This window comes from Chenopodium quinoa, unplaced genomic scaffold, assembly GCF_001683475.1.
Source record: "Chenopodium quinoa cultivar QQ74 unplaced genomic scaffold, ASM168347v1, whole genome shotgun sequence".
NCBI classification, from domain to species: Eukaryota; Viridiplantae; Streptophyta; class Magnoliopsida; order Caryophyllales; family Amaranthaceae; genus Chenopodium; species Chenopodium quinoa.
The window spans coordinates 294,499-316,512 of record NW_018745151.1 but is presented as its reverse complement, the minus strand read 5'-3'; the positions used below and the strand labels follow the sequence as shown (position 1 = coordinate 316,512).

General features: G+C 39.0%; 2 protein-coding genes and 2 long non-coding RNA genes across 6 annotated transcripts; 2 read left to right on the top strand and 2 right to left on the bottom strand.

Annotated features, from left to right (window-relative positions):
- Positions 1 to 2,574: 2,574 nt before the first annotated feature.
- Positions 2,575 to 3,936, top strand: LOC110710116. The gene is made up of 2 exons (XM_021888374.1): positions 2,575 to 2,808; positions 2,935 to 3,936. The coding sequence occupies exons 1-2, from the start codon at positions 2,575 to 2,577 to the stop codon at positions 3,934 to 3,936; spliced, it is 1,236 nt and encodes a 411-aa protein (XP_021744066.1).
- Positions 3,937 to 6,962: 3,026 nt separating this feature from the next.
- LOC110710115 lies at positions 6,963 to 7,529 on the top strand. Its single transcript, XM_021888373.1, has one exon. It carries the CDS (start codon positions 6,963 to 6,965, stop codon positions 7,527 to 7,529), a length of 567 nt encoding a protein of 188 aa, XP_021744065.1.
- Positions 7,530 to 17,332: 9,803 nt separating this feature from the next.
- LOC110710123 lies at positions 17,333 to 19,178 on the bottom strand. 3 transcript variants are annotated; one of them, XR_002509129.1, is made up of 5 exons: positions 19,025 to 19,178; positions 18,505 to 18,920; positions 18,317 to 18,366; positions 18,134 to 18,235; positions 17,333 to 17,536 (listed from the first exon to the last, which is right to left on the bottom strand). It is a non-coding gene; the product is annotated as an uncharacterized LOC110710123 (long non-coding RNA). The 3 variants fall into 3 exon arrangements; XR_002509130.1 differs by having other exon boundaries at positions 18,317 to 18,583; positions 18,729 to 18,920; XR_002509128.1 differs by having other exon boundaries at positions 18,317 to 18,920.
- A 30-nt stretch (positions 19,179 to 19,208) lies between these two features.
- Positions 19,209 to 20,057, bottom strand: LOC110710122. The gene is made up of 3 exons (XR_002509127.1): positions 19,853 to 20,057; positions 19,480 to 19,764; positions 19,209 to 19,327 (listed from the first exon to the last, which is right to left on the bottom strand). It is a non-coding gene; the product is annotated as an uncharacterized LOC110710122 (long non-coding RNA).
- Positions 20,058 to 22,014: the final 1,957 nt, after the last annotated feature.

The following is a 22,014-nucleotide window of genomic DNA, read 5'->3' as shown; positions in this document are numbered from 1 at the left end:
CTTCACCTCTGAAAAGATGGTGTAGTAGTCTTTATTGAATTCATACCGCGAAATATACAGTTTGAATTCTTTCTTATTCGTTTTGGACGGCTGATCAGGTTCCTCAACCGCCGAAACTTCTTTTCTCTTTTTTCTCTCTTTAGCTTTTTGAGCCGGTTGAGGAGACAGACTCTCTTTTTGTTTGTCGGACCTCCTGGAGTCCGATTGATGGTTGGATGAGTAGAGGTCGGTTGCTTGAATAAAGCTTTCCGCCTCTATCAATGTCTCTTGGAGGGTAAAAACCCTCTTTTGGACAAGGTCAAACTTAAAGGTTGACCCGTTCTTCAGACCCTTGATGAGTGGCATTTATGCCACGATTAAGGTTCATTTTAATGGTCATTTACCCACATTTGAGGTTGTTTGCATCCTTTTCTTTGCACTTAGTTCCCTTTCCCTTTATGCATCTTCTTTCCTATATTTTGCCTCTTTTTCCTACTCTTTACTTTAATTTCCATGCTTATGCTTTGTAGGAACCATCGGGGTTTTCAAGAGGAGGAAGCTAAGCTCAAGGGAAGCTGAAGGAAGCAAGATTCAAAAGAGGTTCGGCTGAACCTCCTGAAGGTGTGGCCGAACCTGCTCTGTGGTTCGGTCGAACGTCGAGGCAGGGTCAAGAATCAATTTGGTAATTTTTCAAGAGTGGTTCGACCAGACTAGACCAGGATCAGGGAGGTTCGACCAAACCTACAATAGTTCGGCCGAACCTACCCTGTAGTCTGGCCGAACCTACCATGTGTTCGGTTGGACCACTCCTCTATTTCAGCTGGCTCTGTACGGACTATATAAGTCCCATTTTTAGAACGTTTTGAAGTAATTTAGATTAACTTAGTATTAATTTTCGACACTTTTAGCCTAATCTAGGGAGAGAAAATAGATTGTTATTCAAGCATCCTTTATTGTATTCAACTTTGCTCAAGTTTTAATCTTCCATCAATCAAGCAAGAATCCAAGTTTTCATCTTTCATTAATTCTTTCTTTAGTAATCTCTTCTCCTTTCCTTTAGTATTATTTATTTGTTTTATTGTTACTTATTCTTGTCAATCTTATTAGCTTATCTAGTTGTTAATGATCTCATTGATTTTAATCATGTTTTGTTTTGAGTTTCTTGAGTTTATTTCTAGTTTTGATATTATGTTTAATCTCCCTTCTCTAGGATTAACTTTTAGTTAGGGGAAGGGGGTGGAAGATATGATTTGATATTGGATGAATGATGATGGTTGGATTGAACTTATGCCATATATTGATGAAAGACATGATTTTTATTAGCTTGGGATTATTGTTGCACTCTATTTGATGTTTTCTAGTTTAAATGCATGAAAGTGATTTGAACTAGATTAGGATCATCTCTATTTTAATGATTGCATGAGAATGAGTTATTAAAGTGGAGTTCTTATGGATTATGCTTCTTTATTCTCTTGATTTTATTGTAACTAATAGGATGCATGAGAATGATCCTTATTACTGTAGACCTCTTTCATTGATTTGCCTAGACTATTGCATTAGAATAAATTGTTTAGGTAGAATCTTGTGTTCTTTGGCATATGTTTCATGATAATCACCATTATTCACCTCTTTCTAATCATATTGGACACCCCCGTATCCCTAGCGTCATTTTCTATTGATTTTAAATCTTCATTTTCTTGCTTATTTGTAGTTTTAGTGTTCTTACTCAACAAAACCAACAAAAACAATCCCCTTTTCTCTCTTGCATTAGTGATATTTGATGTTGAATTAGCGTGCTTCCCTAGTGGTTCGACCCTTTACTTGCCAATAACTAGTTTAGTGTAGGTTTAGGTATTATAAATGATTAATTTTGTTAGGGTAGTAGCTAAACGACCTATCTAACCCGCGATCAAATTTTGGCGCCGTTCCCGGGGAAGCGGCTTGTTTAGCGCCTATTATTGCTTTTGTGAGAGTAATTTGCTTTCTTTTCTTTTTGTTTTTTGTTTTATCATCCTTGTCATTGATAATTGTTTTCTTAGCTTTGGTGAATGCTTAGGAGGTCTCAAGGAGCACCCTCACATCAAATTGACCACGAAATCAACCGAACCTTGAGACAAGTCCGTAGGCTTTATCAAGACGAGGGAAGAGGTTTTGGTGATATATTTGATAGTGAGAGTGATACTTACTCTTCAAGTTCACCACGCGGATCAATGGCGGGACAAGAGGATGATGTTTTGTTTCGTGAGTTCGGAAATCCGGAGGATTATGAGCTCACAGGAGGGATTTTTCTACCCGTCACGGAAACCAACTTCTCAATCCATCCACAATATACTCGAATGGTCCAATCGGAGCAATTTTTCGGAAGTGCAAGTGAGGAACCTATTGAACATTTGGACCGATTCCTTGAATTGTGCGCAATAATGCAAACCAATGAAGTGAGTCAAGACTACATTCGTATGCACCTTTTCCGGCAATCTCTCACCGGACGAGCAAAGAAATGGCTAAAGCAAGTAAATCCTAACAACTCTCACAACATGGAGGGAGGTGGTAAAGGCATTCTTGAAGCGCTTTATCTCTGAGGAGAAGACCGCCGAAATGAGAAGGAAAATTGCATCATTTGAGCAAGATGCCGATGAAAGTCTTGGTGAAGCATGGGAGAGATTTAAGGAGTTGGTACAATCATGTCCCCACCATGAGTACAATCAAGGGTTGCTCATGCGGTTTTTCTACAACGGATTGGAGCCCATGTCAAGAGCCAATTTGAATGCGGGGGCGGGTGGTCAATTAATCAAGATCCCTCAAAATCAAGTTGAAGCCACAATAGAAGAGGTAGCAAAGAATTACTCTTGGGGGGGCCGAAGAAGAAACACTCCAAAGAGAGGTGGTATTTACGAATTGGATAAAGTTGATCAATTACAACATCAAATTGATTAACTAACAAAAGGGCTTTCCAAGTTGAACACGAGTGTGAATGCAAGTTCAAGTGGTGGAGCAAGCTCTTCTCAAGTTAACTCTTTCTCTTGTCAAAATTGTGGAGGAACAAACCATGATACATCCTATTGTGGAGGTTTAAGCCCCGAACATGTAGCGGCATACAACACAAGGCAAGAGGGATTTAGAGGAAGCGGCGGTGGAGAAGCTTGGAGACAACCACCACCCAAATTTGTACCTCAACCTCAACAATGGAACCAACGAGCTCAACCTTCCTATAAATCCAACCCTCAATATCAAAATCCACCTCCATCTCAACCCCAAAACCCAAGAGGAAGCTATCGATGGAACAACCAATACAACAATCAAACCCAAGCACCTCAAAGAAATCATCAAGAACAAGCACCTCAAGCGGAGCTAACTCAAACTCAACTCCTCCAAGCCATGCATGCGCAAATGCAATCTTTGGGGCAACAAATGCAAGAGATAAGAGCTCACAACAAGATGGTTGATTCACAACTAGCTCAATTGGCCGAGAGAACTCCTTTCAATTCACCATCCACTCTACCCGGAGAACCACAACCTAACCCATCTCACAATCCGAAACCCGATACATGCAAGGCGATAACATTGAGGTCGGGAACTTCCTATAAAGGGCCAAATGAAGGGGATAGTGAGGAAAAGAAGGAAGGAGAGGAGAGTGTGAATGAAAACAAGGGAGGTGAGAAAGAAAAGGGTGATGAGATAGAAGGAGGTTTGGAGAAGAAGAAGCTTGACAATGAGAAGACAACTTCAATTCCTAGTGAGGCTAGAAATCTTGATGGACCGGTTCCTTTTCCCGGTCGGCTTGCGAAGAGGAAGTTGAATGACAAGTTTACAAAATTTCTTAGTGTCATGAAGAATTTGCATATCAACCTCCCTTTTCTTGAAGTTGTGACACAAATGCCATCTTACTCCAATTTCCTTAAAGATATTCTCACCAACAAGAGGAAGCTCAATGATGAGCTTATCACCCTTCCACATTAAGTGAGTGCTCTTGTCCAACATAAGATGCCCAAGAAGGAAAAAGACTCGGGAAGTTTCACTTTGCCGGTGAAAATTAGGAACATGGAAGCTAGGGGCGCCTTAGCCGATCTTGGAGAAAGTGTTAGTTTAGTCCCTCTATCCATTGGTCAAAAACTCAATATAGAGATGATCCCTACAAGGAAGACAATTCAATTGGTCGATCGATCGGTGAAATTACCTTGTGGAGAGCTTGAGGATGTTCCAATTCAACTGGGACACATCTACGTGCCTTGTGACTTTGTAGTGATGGATATGGAGGAAGATGTTAACACCCCTTTGATTTTGGGACGTAAAGCTCTTAAAACTTTGGGGGCGCTCATCAATTGCAAGAAAAACACCATCACATGTGAAGTGGCCGATGAAAAGATTGTCTTTGAGTTTTCTAAGTTGCTCAAGACCCCCATGGTTGAAAAATGCTATAGAGTTGATGTTGTGAATGAAGAGCTAGATCGCTTGGGGAGGGTCGTGATGAGGCCTCAAGATCCAATGATAGAAGCCCTTACATGCAAAGAAGAGTTCCACTCTCAAGAGGCTAAAAAATTTGTCATGGCAATGGAGGAATCCTCAAAGGAGGAAGTTGAACAACAAGTTGAGATCGAGCTTGAGTCCAAGGAGGAGAAATTGGAGGAGAGTTCTAAGCCTCCTCCCAAGGTAGAACTCAAGCCCCTTCCCCCTTCTTTGAAATATGCTTTTCTTGATAAGGAGGGAAAATACCCTATTATTGTCAATGCTACCCTAGATAGTCTTAATTTGGAAAAATTTCTTGATGTTTTAAGAAAATATAGGGATGTGATAGGGTATAGCATTGATGATATCAAAGGTATTATGCCTTCTTTATGCATGCATCGTATTCTCTCAAAGATGATCATTCCACCTCCATTGAACCTCAAAGAAGGTTGAACCCCAACCTTCAAGAGGTTGTGAAGAAAGAAATTTTGAAACTACGTAAGACGGGCATCATCTATGCTATCTCCGATAGAAAATGGGTTAGCCCGGTTCATGTAGTTCCAAAGAAGGGTGGAATGACCATAATAAAGGATGAAAAGGGAGAGGAAATCTCCACCCGGACGGTGTCCGGGTGGAGAATGTGCATTGATTATAGGAGATTGAACAAAAACACTAAGAAAGATCATTTTCCTCTCCCTTTCATGGACCAAATGCTTGAAAGGTTTTCTAACCATGCTTTCTTTTGTTTCTTGGATGGGTATTCCGTATTTTTCCAAATCCCTATCTATCCAAGTGATCAAGAGAAAACTACTTTCACATGTCCATATGGAACATTTGCATACCAAAGAATGCCATTTGGATTATGCAATGCTCCCTCTACTTTTCAAAGATGCATGACTTCCATTTTCTCTAAGATGCTTGAAAAAGAAATTGAAGTTTTCATGGTTGATTTTAGTGTTGGTGGCTCGTCTTTTGACAATTGTCTTTTTAACCTTGAAAAAGTTTTTAAAAGGTGTCAAGAGACGAGTTTGGTTTTAAATTGGGAAAAGTGCCATTTTATGGTCGAGGAGGGTATTGTCCTCGGCCATAAGGTTTCAAAAAATGGCATTGAGATTGATCCGGCCAAGGTTTCTGTGATTGAAAAGTTGCCCCCTCCTACTTCCATCACGGGGGTACGGGCTTTTCTTGGGCATGCCGGTTTTAACCGGAGGTTTATCAAAGATTTTTCTTCAATCGCTAAACCTTTAACCAAATTACTCAAAAAAGAGGTTGTTTTTAGCTTCAATGAGGCTTGCCTTGAGGTGTTTCGTAAGCTCAAGGAAGCTCTCATTTCTTCTCCCATTGTGCAAGCTCCGGATTGGAGCTTGCCTTTTGAGCTAATGTGCGATGCTAGTGACTTTGCAGTAGGTGTCGTTCTTGGTCAAAAGAAACAAGGAAAATCGTGTGTCATCTACTATGCAAGTAGGACTCTAGATGAGGCTCAAAAGAATTACACAACAACGGAGAAAGAGATGTTAGCGGTAGTGTTTGTTTTTATAAGTTTCGGTCCTATCTTATATGCTCAAAAGTTATTGTGTACACGGATCACATCGCGGTGCGGTATCTCATGACCAAGAAAGAAGCAAAGCCTCGCTTGATCCGTTGGGTTATCTCTCTCCAAGACTTTCACATGGAAATAAGGGACAAAAAGGTAGCGGAGAACTATGTAGCGAATCATTTGTCTAGGCTACCTTTTGAGAACAAGGAGGATGTACCGATTAATGATGAGATAGGATTTGAGGCTCTCATGGCTTTGGTGTCAACTTCTACCCCTTGGTATGCGGATATAGCCAACTATCTTGCGTGTGGAGTGGTTCCCCCGGAGTACTCTTCTCAGTAAAAGAAGAAGTTTTTCAAGGAAGTGAGAAGGTACTTTTGGAATGACCCATACCTATTCAAGCAATGTAGAGATGGCCTTTATCGGAAGTGTGTTCTAGATCATGAAATCCAAGGAGTTCTTGAGCATTTCCATTCACTACCATGTGGAGGGCATGGTGGTGTTGACAAAACAGTGGCAAAAATCTCTCAATCTTTATTGTGGTGGCCGACAATGCATAAAGACACCCACCAATTCGTTGCGCAATGTGATAGATGTCAAAGGAGCGGAGGCATTACCAAGAGGGACGAAATGCCCCAACAAAGTGTTTTAGAAGTTTAACCCTTCGATGTTTGGGGGTGGATTTTATGGGGCCTTTCGTTATTTCTTGTGGGAATATATATATCTTGGTAGCGGTCGATTATGTGACGAAATGGATTGAATCCATACCCTCACCTACCAATGATCACAAGGTTGTGCTTAAGCTTCTAAAGAAGATCATTTTTCCTAGGTTTGGAGTTCCGAGGATGCTAATTAGTGATGGAGGCTCCCATTTCGCCAAAAAGCAATTTGAAGCTCTTCTCAAGAGGTATGGCGTTCATCACAAGGTTGGATTACCTTACCACCCTCAACTCAAGGACAAGTGGAGGTCTCGAATCGTGAAATCAAAAATCTTCTTGAAAGGATGGTGAACAAATCAAGGAAAGATTGGTCTCTCAAACTTGATGACACACTATGGGCTCTTAGGACGGCGTACAAGACTCCAATCAGCACGAGCCCCTATAGATTGATCTATGGAAAGGCTTGTCACTTGTCGGTTGAGTTAGAATACAAGGCTTGGTGGGCCATCAAAGAGCTAAATATGGATTTATTGTTGGCCGGTGAGAAGAGATTGCTTAAGCTCAATGAACTTGAAGAGCTTAGAGATGATGCTTATGAGAGCTCAAGGTTATATAAGGAGAAGACCGAAAAGTGGCATGACCAACATATTCAAAACAAGAACTTTAAGGTTGGAGAGAAGGTTTTGCTTTTCAACTCAAGGCTTCGTTTGTTTCCGGGTAAACCCAAATCAAAGTGGTCGGGTCCTTTTGTGATATCAAAGACTACTCCTTATGGCTCCTTTGAGTTAGATGTGGATGGTAACAAGTTTATGGTTAATGGTCATCGTTTAAAGCATTACTTTTGCAAGGAAGAAGTTGGTATCATCGAATGTATAATGCTTGATCCTTTGGATCCCAAGCCTCCCACTTGAAGAATTTTTCTCATGGTCAAGCTAGTGACCTCATAAAGAAGCGCTTCTCGAGAGGCAACCCGAGTCTCTAACTCTTTTCTCTTTCCTCCTTTCTTGATGCTTTGTTATTTTCCTATCTACATTGTTGGATTGTTAGATTTTTGAATTTTGATTGTGTTGGAATTTTTGGTATGCTTTGCCTTAGCATGATGGTATGGTGTTTAGTGTGTTTTGAAGAGGGGTGTTTGTGCATATTGTGTTGGAAAATGGGCATTTTTTTTAAAAAGCCAGGTGGTTCGACCGAACTCCCTGAAGGTTCGGTCGAACCTTTTGAATGGTTTTCCCGAACCTTCTTGAGTTCGGTCACACCTCCTCTGAAACCTCAAGTTGAAAAATTTCTGCCAGAATTGCAGAAATTAATAATCTAGAGTAGGTTCGACCGAACCTTGGAGAGGTTCGACCAAACCTTAGTTCGCCCAAACATTGCTGTGTTCGGTCGCACCTGCTCTGGAATTAAAACTTGAAAACTTTCTGCCATTTTTGTGAATTTCAAGTTAGAGAGAAGGTTCGACCGAACCTTGAGCAAATTCGACTGAACCATTTCAAGATTTCGACCGAACTTACCCATGGTTCGGCCGAACCTTTGTCGAATTGTAAAAAAAAAGGGGGTTGCTCTTCTTTTCGAATTCATTTCATTCGACCCCCTCTCTCTCTTTCTCTATTCTCCTCCTTCTCACTCTAACCTCCATTGTAATCCCCTCCTACAACCTCAAACCTCCATCAAAATCACTCCAATCTTCTCTTTTTCTCACTTATTTTCCATCCTCTACTCCATTTCTACAATCTCCACCAAAAATTCCTCACAAAAATTCCATCTTTTCATTTCCCTCAATTTCTAGGGTTTGAGTGTTTTGGTGTTTTTGGGTTTCTACGTACTTACAATCAATTGTGGTATGGTTTTCTTAACTTTTACAAGTTCATTTCTTCAATTTCTAATAGTTATACCATGTTTTGCATGTTTAAATATGAATTGTGGTATTCTTGAAATTGTTAGTAATAACTTGCTTCATTCTTGGTTCTTTGGATTTATATGTTGCAATTGATTGGTAATTGATAGTAGAACATGTTGTTATCATGATTATTCATGTATACCTTTGTTTTATTTGATCTTAATGTATTTGCTTAAAAATGTTGATTTCATGTTATGGTGTTCATGCTACTATTTGATGATTGAGGAATTCATGAATTGGATGTTGTTGGAGAATGATTCTTGTTGTTTTTGGTTTGTTTTGATGGTTTGGTGAATGACTATCACGTAATTAGGAGACATCATGCCAAAATTCACCTAGACTTTGTTAGGACTTATATATGAATGTCATAGGGTTTCTTGCCCATGCCTTGGTTCAAATGTGTCCATTTATGCATTGAATTGTATTGTTGTCATCCTCTATATCTATTTCACATCTCAAGGCAACTACTTTCACGCATACACTTTTACCGTGGCTAGATTCTTATGACATCTCTTATCAAATTTTCCTAATAATAGCTCTTGGTAATTTTGTAGAATCATGGTTTTCGGCAAGAGTAAGTCAAAGAGTAAGAGAGTGGGTGAATCTTCATCAACGAGTTTCCCGCCTCCTCCCGGCATAAATGATCATAGCATAATTTCTCCGAATGAGCACTTTTGGGACGTCTACAATGCCCTCATCAATCGTCCCATCCGTTCAACAAGGTTCTTTTGTCCTACAACGTTGCAAAAGCTCGGTATATTGGATGAGGTAGTCCGGTTAGCAAAAAATTTTGGATGGGGTGAATTCATCTACCTTCACGCTCACACCTATGAACGAGTGACTTTGGAATTCCTTTCCTCTCTCCGCAAGGAAGTCATAGAGCCATAGTTTAACGATGAGGAACCTCAACTTGTGATACAGTTTTGCATGTTCAATGAGGATCACTCCCTCACCGAGAGTGATTTAAACAAGATTTTCCATTGGCATGCGACCGGGCTAGATCATCCTTGAGAGATGACTTCCACTCTTTGTATCCCCTACAACGAGCAAGAATGGTGGAGGAGCATACCCACCAGGGATAGTTTTCGAACTAACACATCTAAGGTCAACAACATCATCCACATAGCAATGAGATATTTTGCTCGGCTTCTCCAATATGCCGTGTTCTTCAAAGAAAACCTCGGCTCAATGGTTAAGGATGAGGTAGCTTTTCTATTTTTGGCCAACAACCCTCAGCGCCTCAAGTTACAATGCTCTTCCACCTTCATCCAAAGGCTTTTGGATACTCGGGACAACCGTCTTGGTGACGACATTTTTATGGGGGGCATGATCACTACCATTGCCCTTTCCTTGAAAGATGGAGCTTACAAGGAGCAAATAGAAATGCTCCCCTTTGTGCACCAAATCCAAGCGGAAGTCTCTGACGAGTTTCCTCCCTATTCTCTCTCCCTTAGTGCTCTCTGTCATAACCGCTTCATCAACTACTCCACAAGCAAGCGCAAATTCATTCTCTTAGTGGACAAAGAAGTTGAATGGTGTGTCCTTCCGGACCCATCCCTCACTACGGTGGACCACTCCTCTCCTCTCAAATGGAAGATCCCCCGGCAGCACATCCCCGATGAATTAAGAAGAGTAAGAGCCCGGGGTGCAGTTCCTCATCATCCACCGGTCCACCGCCAGGAGCAAACCGTTCCCCCCCTTAGCGGGGGAGGTGAGGCATCTTCCTCTTCCTCCTTTCCTCCTTTTGATATGAATGTCCTCCGTAGTATCCTCGAGGATATCCGCCGGGATAACCAAGCTTCCATTAAACAATGGGGGTACTACGGGGGGATGAATTATGATAACCTTGTACAAGCGGGCATCCAAGCACCCTATGTTAACTACCCCTACCACCCTCCTCAAGAGGGTCCGGTTCCACATTGGGACCCCTATGACCCCAACAATCCTACCCCCAATGTCTACCCCTATTGGGAAGGTCCCATCGACCCTTCTCAACGCATTGGCACCCCACCGTATGATCCTTATCGCTCGGGTGGGTGTGATCCGGCTTATGATCCGGCTCGCACATCCACCCCAAACCCTTTTGATGGTGGTTTAGGTGACCAGGGGTGGCCTTATGAGCATTTTAACCAACCCTTCCACCCATTTATGGACACTCCCGGGTTCGATTTTGAGAACTCCCCTCGACCTAGAGGGCAAGGAGAAAGGACCCCTTGATGAGGGTTCCCTTCCTTCCCCCCGGAACTTCTAACTTTTAACTTTTGCTCAGGACGTGCAAAAGACTAGTGTGGGGGAGGATGTTCCTTTTGGGTTGGTTGAAGTGTACATAGGAGGGAAGTGTGGTAGCGTAGTGGCTTGTACATGAGAAGGACTATTGAGGATTGTGGCCTTGTTGTAGTTGATGATGTTGTGATGGTGATGTGATGATGGTGATGTTTTGATGTTTTTATGATGATTTTTTCTGATTTTTGATGATTCTTGAGCTTTGTGTAGGCGAAGATGCTCCCAAGGAAAAATCCGAAATTCCCGACAATCAAAATTCCCTTAATCCAAACTTTGTAGATAACTTTTTATTTATTTTTCTTTTTATCTATAACTTTATTCTTTTTCTTTGGTTTCTAACTTTTTTTTTTCTTTTTCTTGTTTTGTCATAGTTTCTTTTGTTTTGGCTCACCTTTCTTGAAGCTTGAAAGCGGAAACGAAGGAAGTTAAGGAGCAACACAAGCTCCCTTGGTGAGATTGTATGAATTATCTTGTCTTCCATTTCAAGAGGCATTTGGTGAGATCTTTCCACTCTTTTATTTGCACTTTCTTTAAGTGTTTAGTCTTGGTTAGCTTAGAAAGAAGTTGAATGGTTCGAGGATGTTTGCTTTTGGTTCTATGGAACCTAGGATCGTTAATGTTGTTATCGAACGATCACTTGTATGACGATTGGGATTTAATTGGATTATATGCCTCATGTGTGAACCTTTTTGATTTCTTCCTCTTTCTTTTTTTTTTTCCCCTTTTTGTATTACAATCATGACTATGACAAGTAAAAACGATTTTTGATGTGGAATGTGCTCATTCATTTGGTTGTGTATGCCTTTTATGATGTTGCATCTTTGAATGCTTATCTTCCTAATTGATGAGGGTTTTCACGGTTTGAGAATGCTCAGGGTTGATTTAGACACATTGTAAGCTAAGGTAGCCCGATTTAGAACTTTTGAGGACATTTGAACCCCTAGTTCACGGGAAAGTGGTAAGATGGAGTTTCTCTCTAAAGTGGGTAGGATTCCCTCTAGTTAGTATTTGCTTATTTCTTATCCCATGTGAGCGTCATTTGTTCTAGCCTTCATCATTCTTGTGAGCGGCATTTTGGATCCTTAACTATGCATGTCTTAATCTTTGTGTGGTTATCTAGTTCCCGAGATCGTTACCAAACAACTGTAGAGGAGGAAGAGGGCATTTCTTCTCATTTTTCTTTGTTTTCTTTATGTTTTGTTATAAATTTTGTTTTTATTTTTGCATCCACCTACTTGCTAACCAATTTGAGCCTTATTTCCCTTTCTTGGCTTAGCCATGTTAAAAACCTATCGGCCTATGTTCTACCGACCCTTGTAGTTAGTGAAGTATTGGCTTGTAAGGTTCGAGTTTGAGAGTGTTGATTTTGAGCAAGAAAGTTGTGTAATCGGTTCAAGTAAGGTTATGAAAGTTGGTTAAGAATATGCAAAAGGTTTGTGAAGAAGGTTGCAACACATGAAAACCAAGTGAAGTTGAAAAAAAAAAATAAAAAATAAATGAAAAAAGTGATGAAAAAAAAATGAAGTGAAAAGAAAAAAAAATGATGAAAAAAAAGAGATGAAAGAAATGAAAAGGGATGAAGTAATGATGTGAGGTTTGTATTTAAGGTTGTAATTTGAGATTATTTTCAATTCTTAGGTTGTTCTTGAGAGATGGCCACTCTTTTTCTTCACTTAGGATTTGCCACAAAAATTTTCAAATTGATTCCCAAGCTTAACCCCTAGCCATGACATTACAACCCTATTTAAGGCCCTTGGATTTGGAGGAGCGCGGTCAAAAACCGGTGGAGGGAGATAGATTTCAACCCTATGGAGAGAGTATGCATAGTTGAGATGTCGGGATGACCTTTTGATTCCACATAAAAACATATTTTTCTGGTTCCCTCGAGGAATCATAAGGAGCTAGCTAGGGGATGACTTGAAACTAGTGGAGAGAACGTGGACCGTCTTGGTTGGGGCTAGGGCGGAGAGTGAAGTCATTAGTTCTCTATGCTTAGCTTAGGTTTGTCTCTTTCAACCCCGAGCATCTTATAACGTGTTTTCCCTCATTGAATTGAGAAAGGTGAGTATTCTTTGGTGCATGTCTTTTCTTTCGAGTTCAAATGGAGCATTTTCTACATAAGTGCTTAATTGGTTTTCCTTAACCCTTGTCATGTTATGTTTGTTGTGACATTCTCTTTGTTTTGGCATTCCTTGCTCGAGGACTAGCAAGAGGCAAGTGTGGGGGAATTTGATGAGTGGCATTTATGCCACGATTAAGGTTCATTTTGATGGTCATTTTCCCACATTTGCGGCTTGTTTGTATCCTTTTCTTTGCACTTAGTTCCCTTTCCCTTTATGCATCTTCTTTCAAAGATTTTGCCCCTTTTTCCTACTCTTTACTTTAATTTCCAAGCTTATGCTTTGTAGGAGCCATCGGGGTTTCCAAGAGGAGGAAGCTAAGCTCAAGGGAAGCTGAAGGAAGCAAGATTCAGAAGAGGTTCGGCCGAACCTCCTGAAGGTGTGGCCGAACCAGGGTGTGGCCGAACCTGCTCAGTGGTTCGGCCGAACGTCGAGGCAGGGTCAAGAAGCAATTTGGCAATTTTACAGGAGTGGTCGAACCTCAGAAGTTCGACCAGACCATGATCAGGGAGGTTCGGTCGAACCTACCCTGTAGTCTGGCCGAACCTACCCAGTGTTCGGTCGGACCACTCCTCTATTTCAGTTGGCTCTGTACGGACTATATAAGTCCCATTTTTAGAACGTTTTGATGTAATTTAGATTAACTTAGTTTTAATTTTTGGCACTTTTAGCCTAATCTAGGGAGAGAAAATAGATTGTTATTCAAGCATCCTTTATTGTATTCAACTTTGCTCAAGTTTTAATCTTCCATCAATCAAGCAAGAATCCAAGTTTTCATCTTTCGTTAATCCTTTCTTTAGTAATGTCTTCTCCTTTCCTTTAGTATTATTTATTTGTTTTATTGTTACTTATTCTTGTCAATATTATTAGCTTATCTAGTTGTTAATGATTTCATTGATTTTAATCATGTTTTGTTTTGAGTTTCTTGAGTTTATTTCTAGTTTTGATATTATGTTTAATCTCCCTTCTCTAGGATAAACTTTTAGCTAGGGGAAGGGGGTGGAAGATATGATTTGATATTGGATGAATGATGATGGTTGGATTGAACTTATGCCATATATTGATGAAAGACATGATTTTTATTAGCTTGGGATTATTGTTGCTCTCTATTTGATGTTTTCTAGTTTAAATGCATGAAAGTGATTTGAACTAGATTAGGATCATCTCTATTTTAATGATTGCATGAGAATGAGTTATTAAAGTGGAGTTTTTATGGATTGTGCTTCTTATTCTCTTGATTTGATTGTAACTAATAGGATGCATGGGAATGATCCTTATTAGTGTAGACCTCTTTCATTGATTTGCCTAGACTATTGCATGAGAATGAATTGTTTAGGTAGAATCTTGTGTTCTTTGGCATATGTTTCATGATAATCACCATTATTCTCCTCTTTCTAATCATATTGGACACCCCCGTATCCCTTGCTTCATTTTCTATTGATTTTAAATAAACATTTCCTTGCTTATTTGTAGTTTTAGTGTTCTTACTCAACAAAACCAACAAAAACAATCCTGTTTTCACTCTTGCATTAGTGATATTTGATGTTGAATTAGTGTGCTTCCCTAGTGGTTCGACCCTTTACTTTCCATTAACTAGTTTAATGTAGGTTTAGGTATTATAAATGATTAATTTGGTTAGGATAGTAGCTTAACGACCTATCTAACCCGAAATCAATGAATATTGACCATGTACGGTATTACTGCCTGTATGGCTCTCATGTAGAGATTTAATATTCACTACAGATGTATTCTTAAAGTTTTCTGAAAAGTTCGATGTAGAGGCTGACTCAGACAGCTGCTGACTCCTTCTGCGGGTAATGATTTCCATAGCGTCAGGAGTTGATTTTTTGTTTCCCACCGGTTGTTCACTCCGGCGGGTATTGGTGGTATTCCTCTTAGGTAGAAGAATTTTGGACCAGTCAAGGTTCCAGGCTGCCTTCTCCTTTGGATACGGATTTGGCTGCTTGTCTCTGACTGGCATCCTTTTTTCTAGAGGAGTCTTCCTTGCCGATTGTCCCTTACTTGGGCCAGCCTTACTTTTGGTGATAAGATCCTTGATTTCACCCTTGAAACTAGTCATGAATTTCATGAGTTTGTCCCGGGTGACTGGGGCGGATCCACCTGCCGTGTGGGTTTCCCCTTCCGGCTGACTAGGGGGTCGGTTTGTACCCGCCTGGCTCTTGCCCCGTTCCAGAGTGTCTCTGGGACGGATGCGTTTAGTGATCAGAGAGCCCTCTTTGGCAATGTAGGTTTCGACTTGAGGATAATCATCCTCTTGTTCAGTAAAGACCTTTGGCTGATCTACTGGACGTTCGGGAGGTAGTACAGACTCTTGAACCATCCTTGAGGTACTCTCCCCACAGACGGCGCCAAATGTTTTGGGTGTTTTTGTCCCTCGGGAGAGCTACAAATCAAAGTCTGGTTGAGGAGCGCCTGTACCTGCAAAACAACGGAGACTCCGGGTGGTTGGAGCTCCGCCTTCGACGACCAAGTTAGAACGCGTAGGATTGAGTAAAAAGTGCGGAAAAAGATAAAGGTGAGATCTTCTTGGATTCCGAGATCAGGAGATATCTCAGATGTAAGAGAATGTTAGTGATTTTGTAATAAATTCAATCTGTCCCACAAATTGGGGAAATCACCCTATTTATCGGATTATTCTGGATAAGTGTGCCCTTACCTAGGTCATTTGACCTAGATTTGGTGGGCTGCCCGCGCTTTTGGCGGCTTTTTAGGAATTGGGCCTTTGAAAGCTGTCATTCCTTTTGATGACAGTGGATTCCACGTGTCATTTCGTAAGTGGCCCAATTTAGGCCAATATAAGATGGACACGTGTTAATTCTCATAGGACCACGTGGCTGGGTAATTTTACATAAAACACTTTTATTCAACTCTAGATTGAAACTATTTTCCGGAAAGCTTCGCTCTAGGTGGTCGGGTCCATTCAAGGTTTTTAAAGTCTACCCCTATGGTACTATACAAAAATGGGAGTACTTTTAAGGTGAATGGGCAAAGAGTGAAGCACTATCGAGTAGGTGATCCAATTGATGAAAGAGTGGATATCACACTCTCGACACCATCACAAGACAAATGAGAAAAAAAAAATCAAAAAAAAAAGATCGAGAATCGGCACAGAGATGAGATTTCAAGCAAGTTTCCTCATACCCCTTATTCGATTTTAAGATCTCCACCCCTGTCATCATCATTGTTGTTGGATTAATTCCCAAATATACATCAGCAATATCAAGAAGCATCTTGTTTTCTCGATCAAATGGTATTTCAAATGCAATCATGAACCCCATGTTTCATTGGCGAGGTATTTTATCTAACCCTAACCTCCGAATCAATTGTTTGCCGGTGAAAACTATTGAATTTTGAGAAATTATTACCCGTTCTCCCCTTAAAAGCTTGATTTCTTGGTTGTTCCCTGTGTATTGGAATTATTTGATGATATTTACGTGTTATTGCTCTTGATTTCGCCGCATCATTGATTTGTTCAATCGAAATTGCTTCAATCTCGAATGGCTCGTTCTACCACAACTAGGAGTATGAAAATTTCTGGAGTATCGTGACCTGTACCCGTCTCTAAGACCTCTGCATCCAAGAAGAAATCTTCCATTACTAAGGGAAAGGTGTCATCGACCAAGACTAAGGAGAAAGTGGTGGTTGACTACTATGACATTAAATTTCATGATAAAGAGCATAAGGAGAAATATGAGAGATTGTTTGAGAGAGGAGTAACTGCAACTCGTTTTTGTGATGTTGATGCCTTAAAAACTCTAAATATTGAAGATGACATTCAGTGGCTTTTCTTTGATGTTCACTAGTGGAAAAAACGCCACCAGTAACGGGCAAAAAGGGTTCATCCGTAACGGGCAGCGTCCGTTACGTATGCGGCCGTTACGGATGGCCATTGTTATTCGTAACGGGCACTGTTCGTTACGAATAACCCATTATTCGTAACTAACATTTCAAATGTCCATTACGAATAACCCATTATTTGTAACGGACATTCGAAATGTTAGTTACGAATAAGGGGTTATTTGTAACAGACATTTGAAATGTCAGTTACGAATAAATCCTTTTTTGTATTAAAATAAGTCCTTATTCGTAACGGGCACCTAAAACGCATCTTAAATGTCCGTTACGTATAAAGTTTTATTGTATATAATTTAACACTTATTTGTAACGGGCAACAAAAATGCATGTTACGAATAAGTGGTTATTTGTAACTAACAATTCTGTTGCCCGTTACAAATAATTATTAAATTAAATTTTTATTTTATTTAATTTCGACAGCATGTATTTATATATAATTAATATATATTAATTAAAACCTGTTATAATAAACCTGTTCCTGTAAATAAGCAATTATACCGAACAATCTTTCGTAAAAATTAATACGACGTAGTATAAAAACTGAAGTAGTAACACATTACAAATAAAAACTTGTATAAATTTATCCAACATATACAACAACACTAAAAATATTACTTTGTTCTACCTAAGCTAAGAGTTATGCATTCAATAAAGATTAAATTCTAAAGTATTGCGCCCACTGTTCTCAAACCACATTCAACTCGTCAACATCATACATGGCTGTCCTTGGACAAAAATCCTATTGAAAAAAAAAACATATGAAAGAGGTTAGAAAATAAAAACAATCCATAATAAAACAATCATTAGAATAAATGTGATGAACCAAATTATAGAAATAAAACTCATAATATAGAAATAAAACACATAACATCCTTAATTGACTTATATTTTGATTTCTATGAGTTGAAATCAATGAAAAGTGAACATTTACTCACTTTAGGGAGCGTATAGAGCCAAAAAGGCTTCAAAATTGCGCTAAGGGACTTGTATCTTTTCCATCTTTCAAGTATTGGTTCAAATTAACACAATATAACACATAACATCCTTAATTACCTTATATTTTGGTTTTTATGAATTGAAATCGATGAAAATTGACCATTATCTCACTCTTGGGAGCTTATAGAGCCAAAAATGCTTCAAAATTGCTTAAGGGACTTCTACCTTTCCCATCTTTCATGTATTTGTTCAAATTAACACAATATAACACATAACATCCTTAATTAACTTATATTTTGGTTTTTATGAATTGAAATCAATGAATATTGACCATTATATCACTTTTGGGAGCGTATAGAGCTAAAAAAGCTTCAAAATTTGCGAAAACAAAACTACTAACCTTCTCTAAGACACCTTTGCACTCCATGTGAGAACTAACAATCTCATACATGTATCTCATAATGTAGTAGCCACATTCAACTCCTCCTTGTTGTTGTGAACACTAGTATATATAACAAATAGTTACAAATTTTGTTTTTAAAGTGAACAATATATAACAATAAGGGGTAAGTAGTGTATTTACCTCCATTTGTATGAATTTCAATTTTTGCCTATGTGATTTCAATTCACTCCCTGTGAGATTCGCCCGATATACTTTATAAGCCCAACAAAAATATAATATATATTCTAACACTTAGAACAAAATAATCTACAACACCACATACAAAAATGATATAGAAACTAGGGCATAATTTCAAGGTTGTGGCTCACGTCATCATAATTTCGGCAATTTTCAATTGTCGTGGTTTTTCTTTAGGTAGCTTCATAGATTCAAACTCATAAGCTAAACCTAATTGTAGATCGACCACCACAAGAACCCGATGACCATTACATCATTTAAGAGGAAAACACAAGTTAGAATATTGGAAAATTGGTGAAAAACATATCATTTATATGATTAAGTTTAGTGGCAGTATAAAAAACATATTTCGAACCTTGCAACATATGGAGCCACGATGAATTTGAAACATTTACCCGTCTTTCTTACTTCATGCAAAAATGTATTCTTCACATATGTATAAGTTTCAAGGTAATCATTCTCAATTGAAGATTCAGAAATGAGTTGAGGACAAAAGAATGTGATCTCAGTCTTGTTGAAAAGGTCGATGAAGTTGTCTACTAAATACCTACATGATAAAGTCATAGAAAACCAAAAATTCAGCATTATAGCAATAAAAATATTACTATAGTGAATATAAGAACCAAACTAAAGGAAGATTAAGTAACCTACATGATATAAACATGAATCGGTGAAACATTAGCCCACGATCCTCTTAGAAATTCACGTACATCAGTAGCGGTTACCCAAATCTTTTTGTCGCTATAAAAATTAAACATTAAGGCATTTAAAAGTACCGACGTTGTATCATACTTTGCATCATCGGAATTCATTTAACAAATACAACAACTAACACCCTCGCCAAAAGTATCGACAATTTTATCTTCAAGTGGTAGGAATTTTGTGGGTTTGATGGTAGATTGCCTTGATTTCACACCACAACTATCGTCCCCTTCTTCGCTTTGGCGAGATCAACTATAATGAGCAATAAACAGAAAAGGCCTCCCATTAAACAACGTAGGAAATGAGCAATAAATAGAAAAGGCCTGATTAGAACTGATCAGCTCAAAAGTATAAACAAGTAACTGTAAAACAAACTATACTTGGTCACTTAGAACAACACTTACAATAGCATTGGCTATTTGCTGGGTTTCGGCATTCTTCGGGTCTATAGCCCACGATCCATCTGCATTACGAGTTTGACGGGCCAAAATCCAATAAAGAGACCGATTTTTAAGCTTTTCACTCATTACACAGCTTGTCGTGGACTCTGTGGTGCTTGAGGTTGAAGATTCTGCTGGAATTATATTGGTCTTACTCCAATCAACTTGAGCCCTCTCATAAATCTTGGATCCTAGATGGTGGCGATGCTTATTATTCTTTGCATTTTCCTTTCCTTTTTCACTCAGAGCCTATTACAAAATGAAAAGCTATTGTAAGTAGTATTGTAGTTGAAATAAAGTATATATGTAAAAAATACTTTCATAATATCTTACACACCTTAAATTCATCTGTATGCAATATGTCTCAAACTTTTTCCATTGCTCTTCTCTGATGTAACCTTCATAAAGCTCCCGGGGCTTAATGTTTGCACTAGGTGAGTCAGGCGGAGGTGCACTTTCCTTAGTAATGAATCGTGAAACTAACCAAGACTTGTGCTTCCTAAATTTAGCACCAATAGCTTCGTGGAACTTCTTCTCTTTACTACCCTTGGGATTATCAATGTGGAACTTCCGCTACAAAATTAGAGAATGTTAATATTCATAATTAATTATAAGTATCATAAAGTTTAGAGCGATAAACCATATTTATATCGTAATTACCTTACTCTCCTCCCACAAGTTTTGCTTTCGAACTTTATCATACTTCGGATATCCCTTCACATTAATGTTAACTCTTTGATCACAATTACCAATTTGCTTCCCATAAGAAGATTTCCACTTTCCAATAGGCATGTCAAACTCATCAAATTCGAGGAACATGGGTGTAGTTGTTTGGACTGCTCTAGACGGGCCTCGTCCCTTTTTTGTAGAAGATTTTACTTGGGAAGTGGAGGCATTCATGTCAACAGATTGTTCCTGTCCATCATGATCATCTATGTTATCTTCCATTGTAGTATGCCTACACCTACACAAAGAATGAAATTAATAAGAATTAGAATCAAAATCATAACAATAAAATCATATTAATGTAAATACTATACAATAAAGAAATTTATGATTTAGATATATACCAATTTAATAAATTCAGTATTTATTGCAAAAAAATACTATGGTTCAAGGAATACAATAACACAAACCTTGGTTGTAGTTATAGGAACCACTAACCCTTCCTCATGATCATACTCTACATCGTCAACAGTATCTTCCCCTTCTTTTAGAGGTTGCACTCCCATTGTTATAGGTGGGATGTCATCAAATTAGTCATACTCTTCTTCATCCACAACATCTTCCACACCCACAATTTTTCTCTTTCCTTCAACTATAACACGCCATTGCGGATCTATATTATCCTTGATGTAGAATACTTGTTTCGATTGTGAAGATAATACAAAAGGCTCTTCACCATCAATGTATCGACTAGAGTCAACCAAGGTGAATCCAAATAACTCATCGGTTTTCATACCACGATAGTTATCAGCCCATGTGCAACGAAATAAAGGAATTGTGAAATCAACATAATCCAACTCCCAGATTTCTTAAATGACACCGTAATATGCCTGTGTAGCTTTAACTGGCCTTGTATCCCTAGAACTTAAGTATTCAGTAGAAGATGCAACCACGACAACACCACTATTTTGTTGCATACTTTTTTCATATTGACGACAAGTGGCAAAAGTAAATCCATTGATATCATAACCCTTATAAGTATAAACAAGTGGTTGTGGACCTCATGAAAGCCATTTCAGAAACATTCTCATCTCTACTCAATTCAAGATTCACTTGGCCTTCAAATCACTCAGCAACGTGGTGATTATGCTCCTGCATCAACGCAAAGGAGCTGATCCTGGGATTGTGAATTTTCAACTCATGAAGATGTTTTTCAATATATGGATGAACTGCAGATAGGTTTTGTAGCACAAATCGGTGGGATTTTTTATATCGATCAAGTGGAGGTTTAACCAATTTCCGACCTACTGTACCCTTTCCTTGAAGTCTTCCCTTGTGACGAGAATTCGGAATCCCAATTTCTTTAGCCTTAGCTAAAAACACTGAACAATAGTTCCTTGCTTCCTCTGCTATGAACCCTATAACGATGCTCCCTTCAGGATTTGTCATGTTCTTTGCCAAGTACCCATTTGCCTCTCATAAGGGTACATCCAACGCATAAATACAGGACCACACTCCTTTACCTTATGAGGCAAGTGCATAACAAGGTGAGTCATTATGTCAAAAAAGGAAGGAGGAAAATACATCTCGAATTTGCATAATGTTTCAACAATATCATATTCCATATCGTCGAGTGTTTTTGGATCTATCACCTTACTGCAAATTGCATTGAAAAACAAGAAAATATTCACAATAGCATACCTAACATGTTTTGGAAAAAGGCCTCAGAGTGCAATTGGCATGAACACTTGCATCATCACATGACAATCATGGGACTTCATACCAACAACTTTCTTATCAGTAGTAGAAACAAAAACGTCTTATGTCGACGAA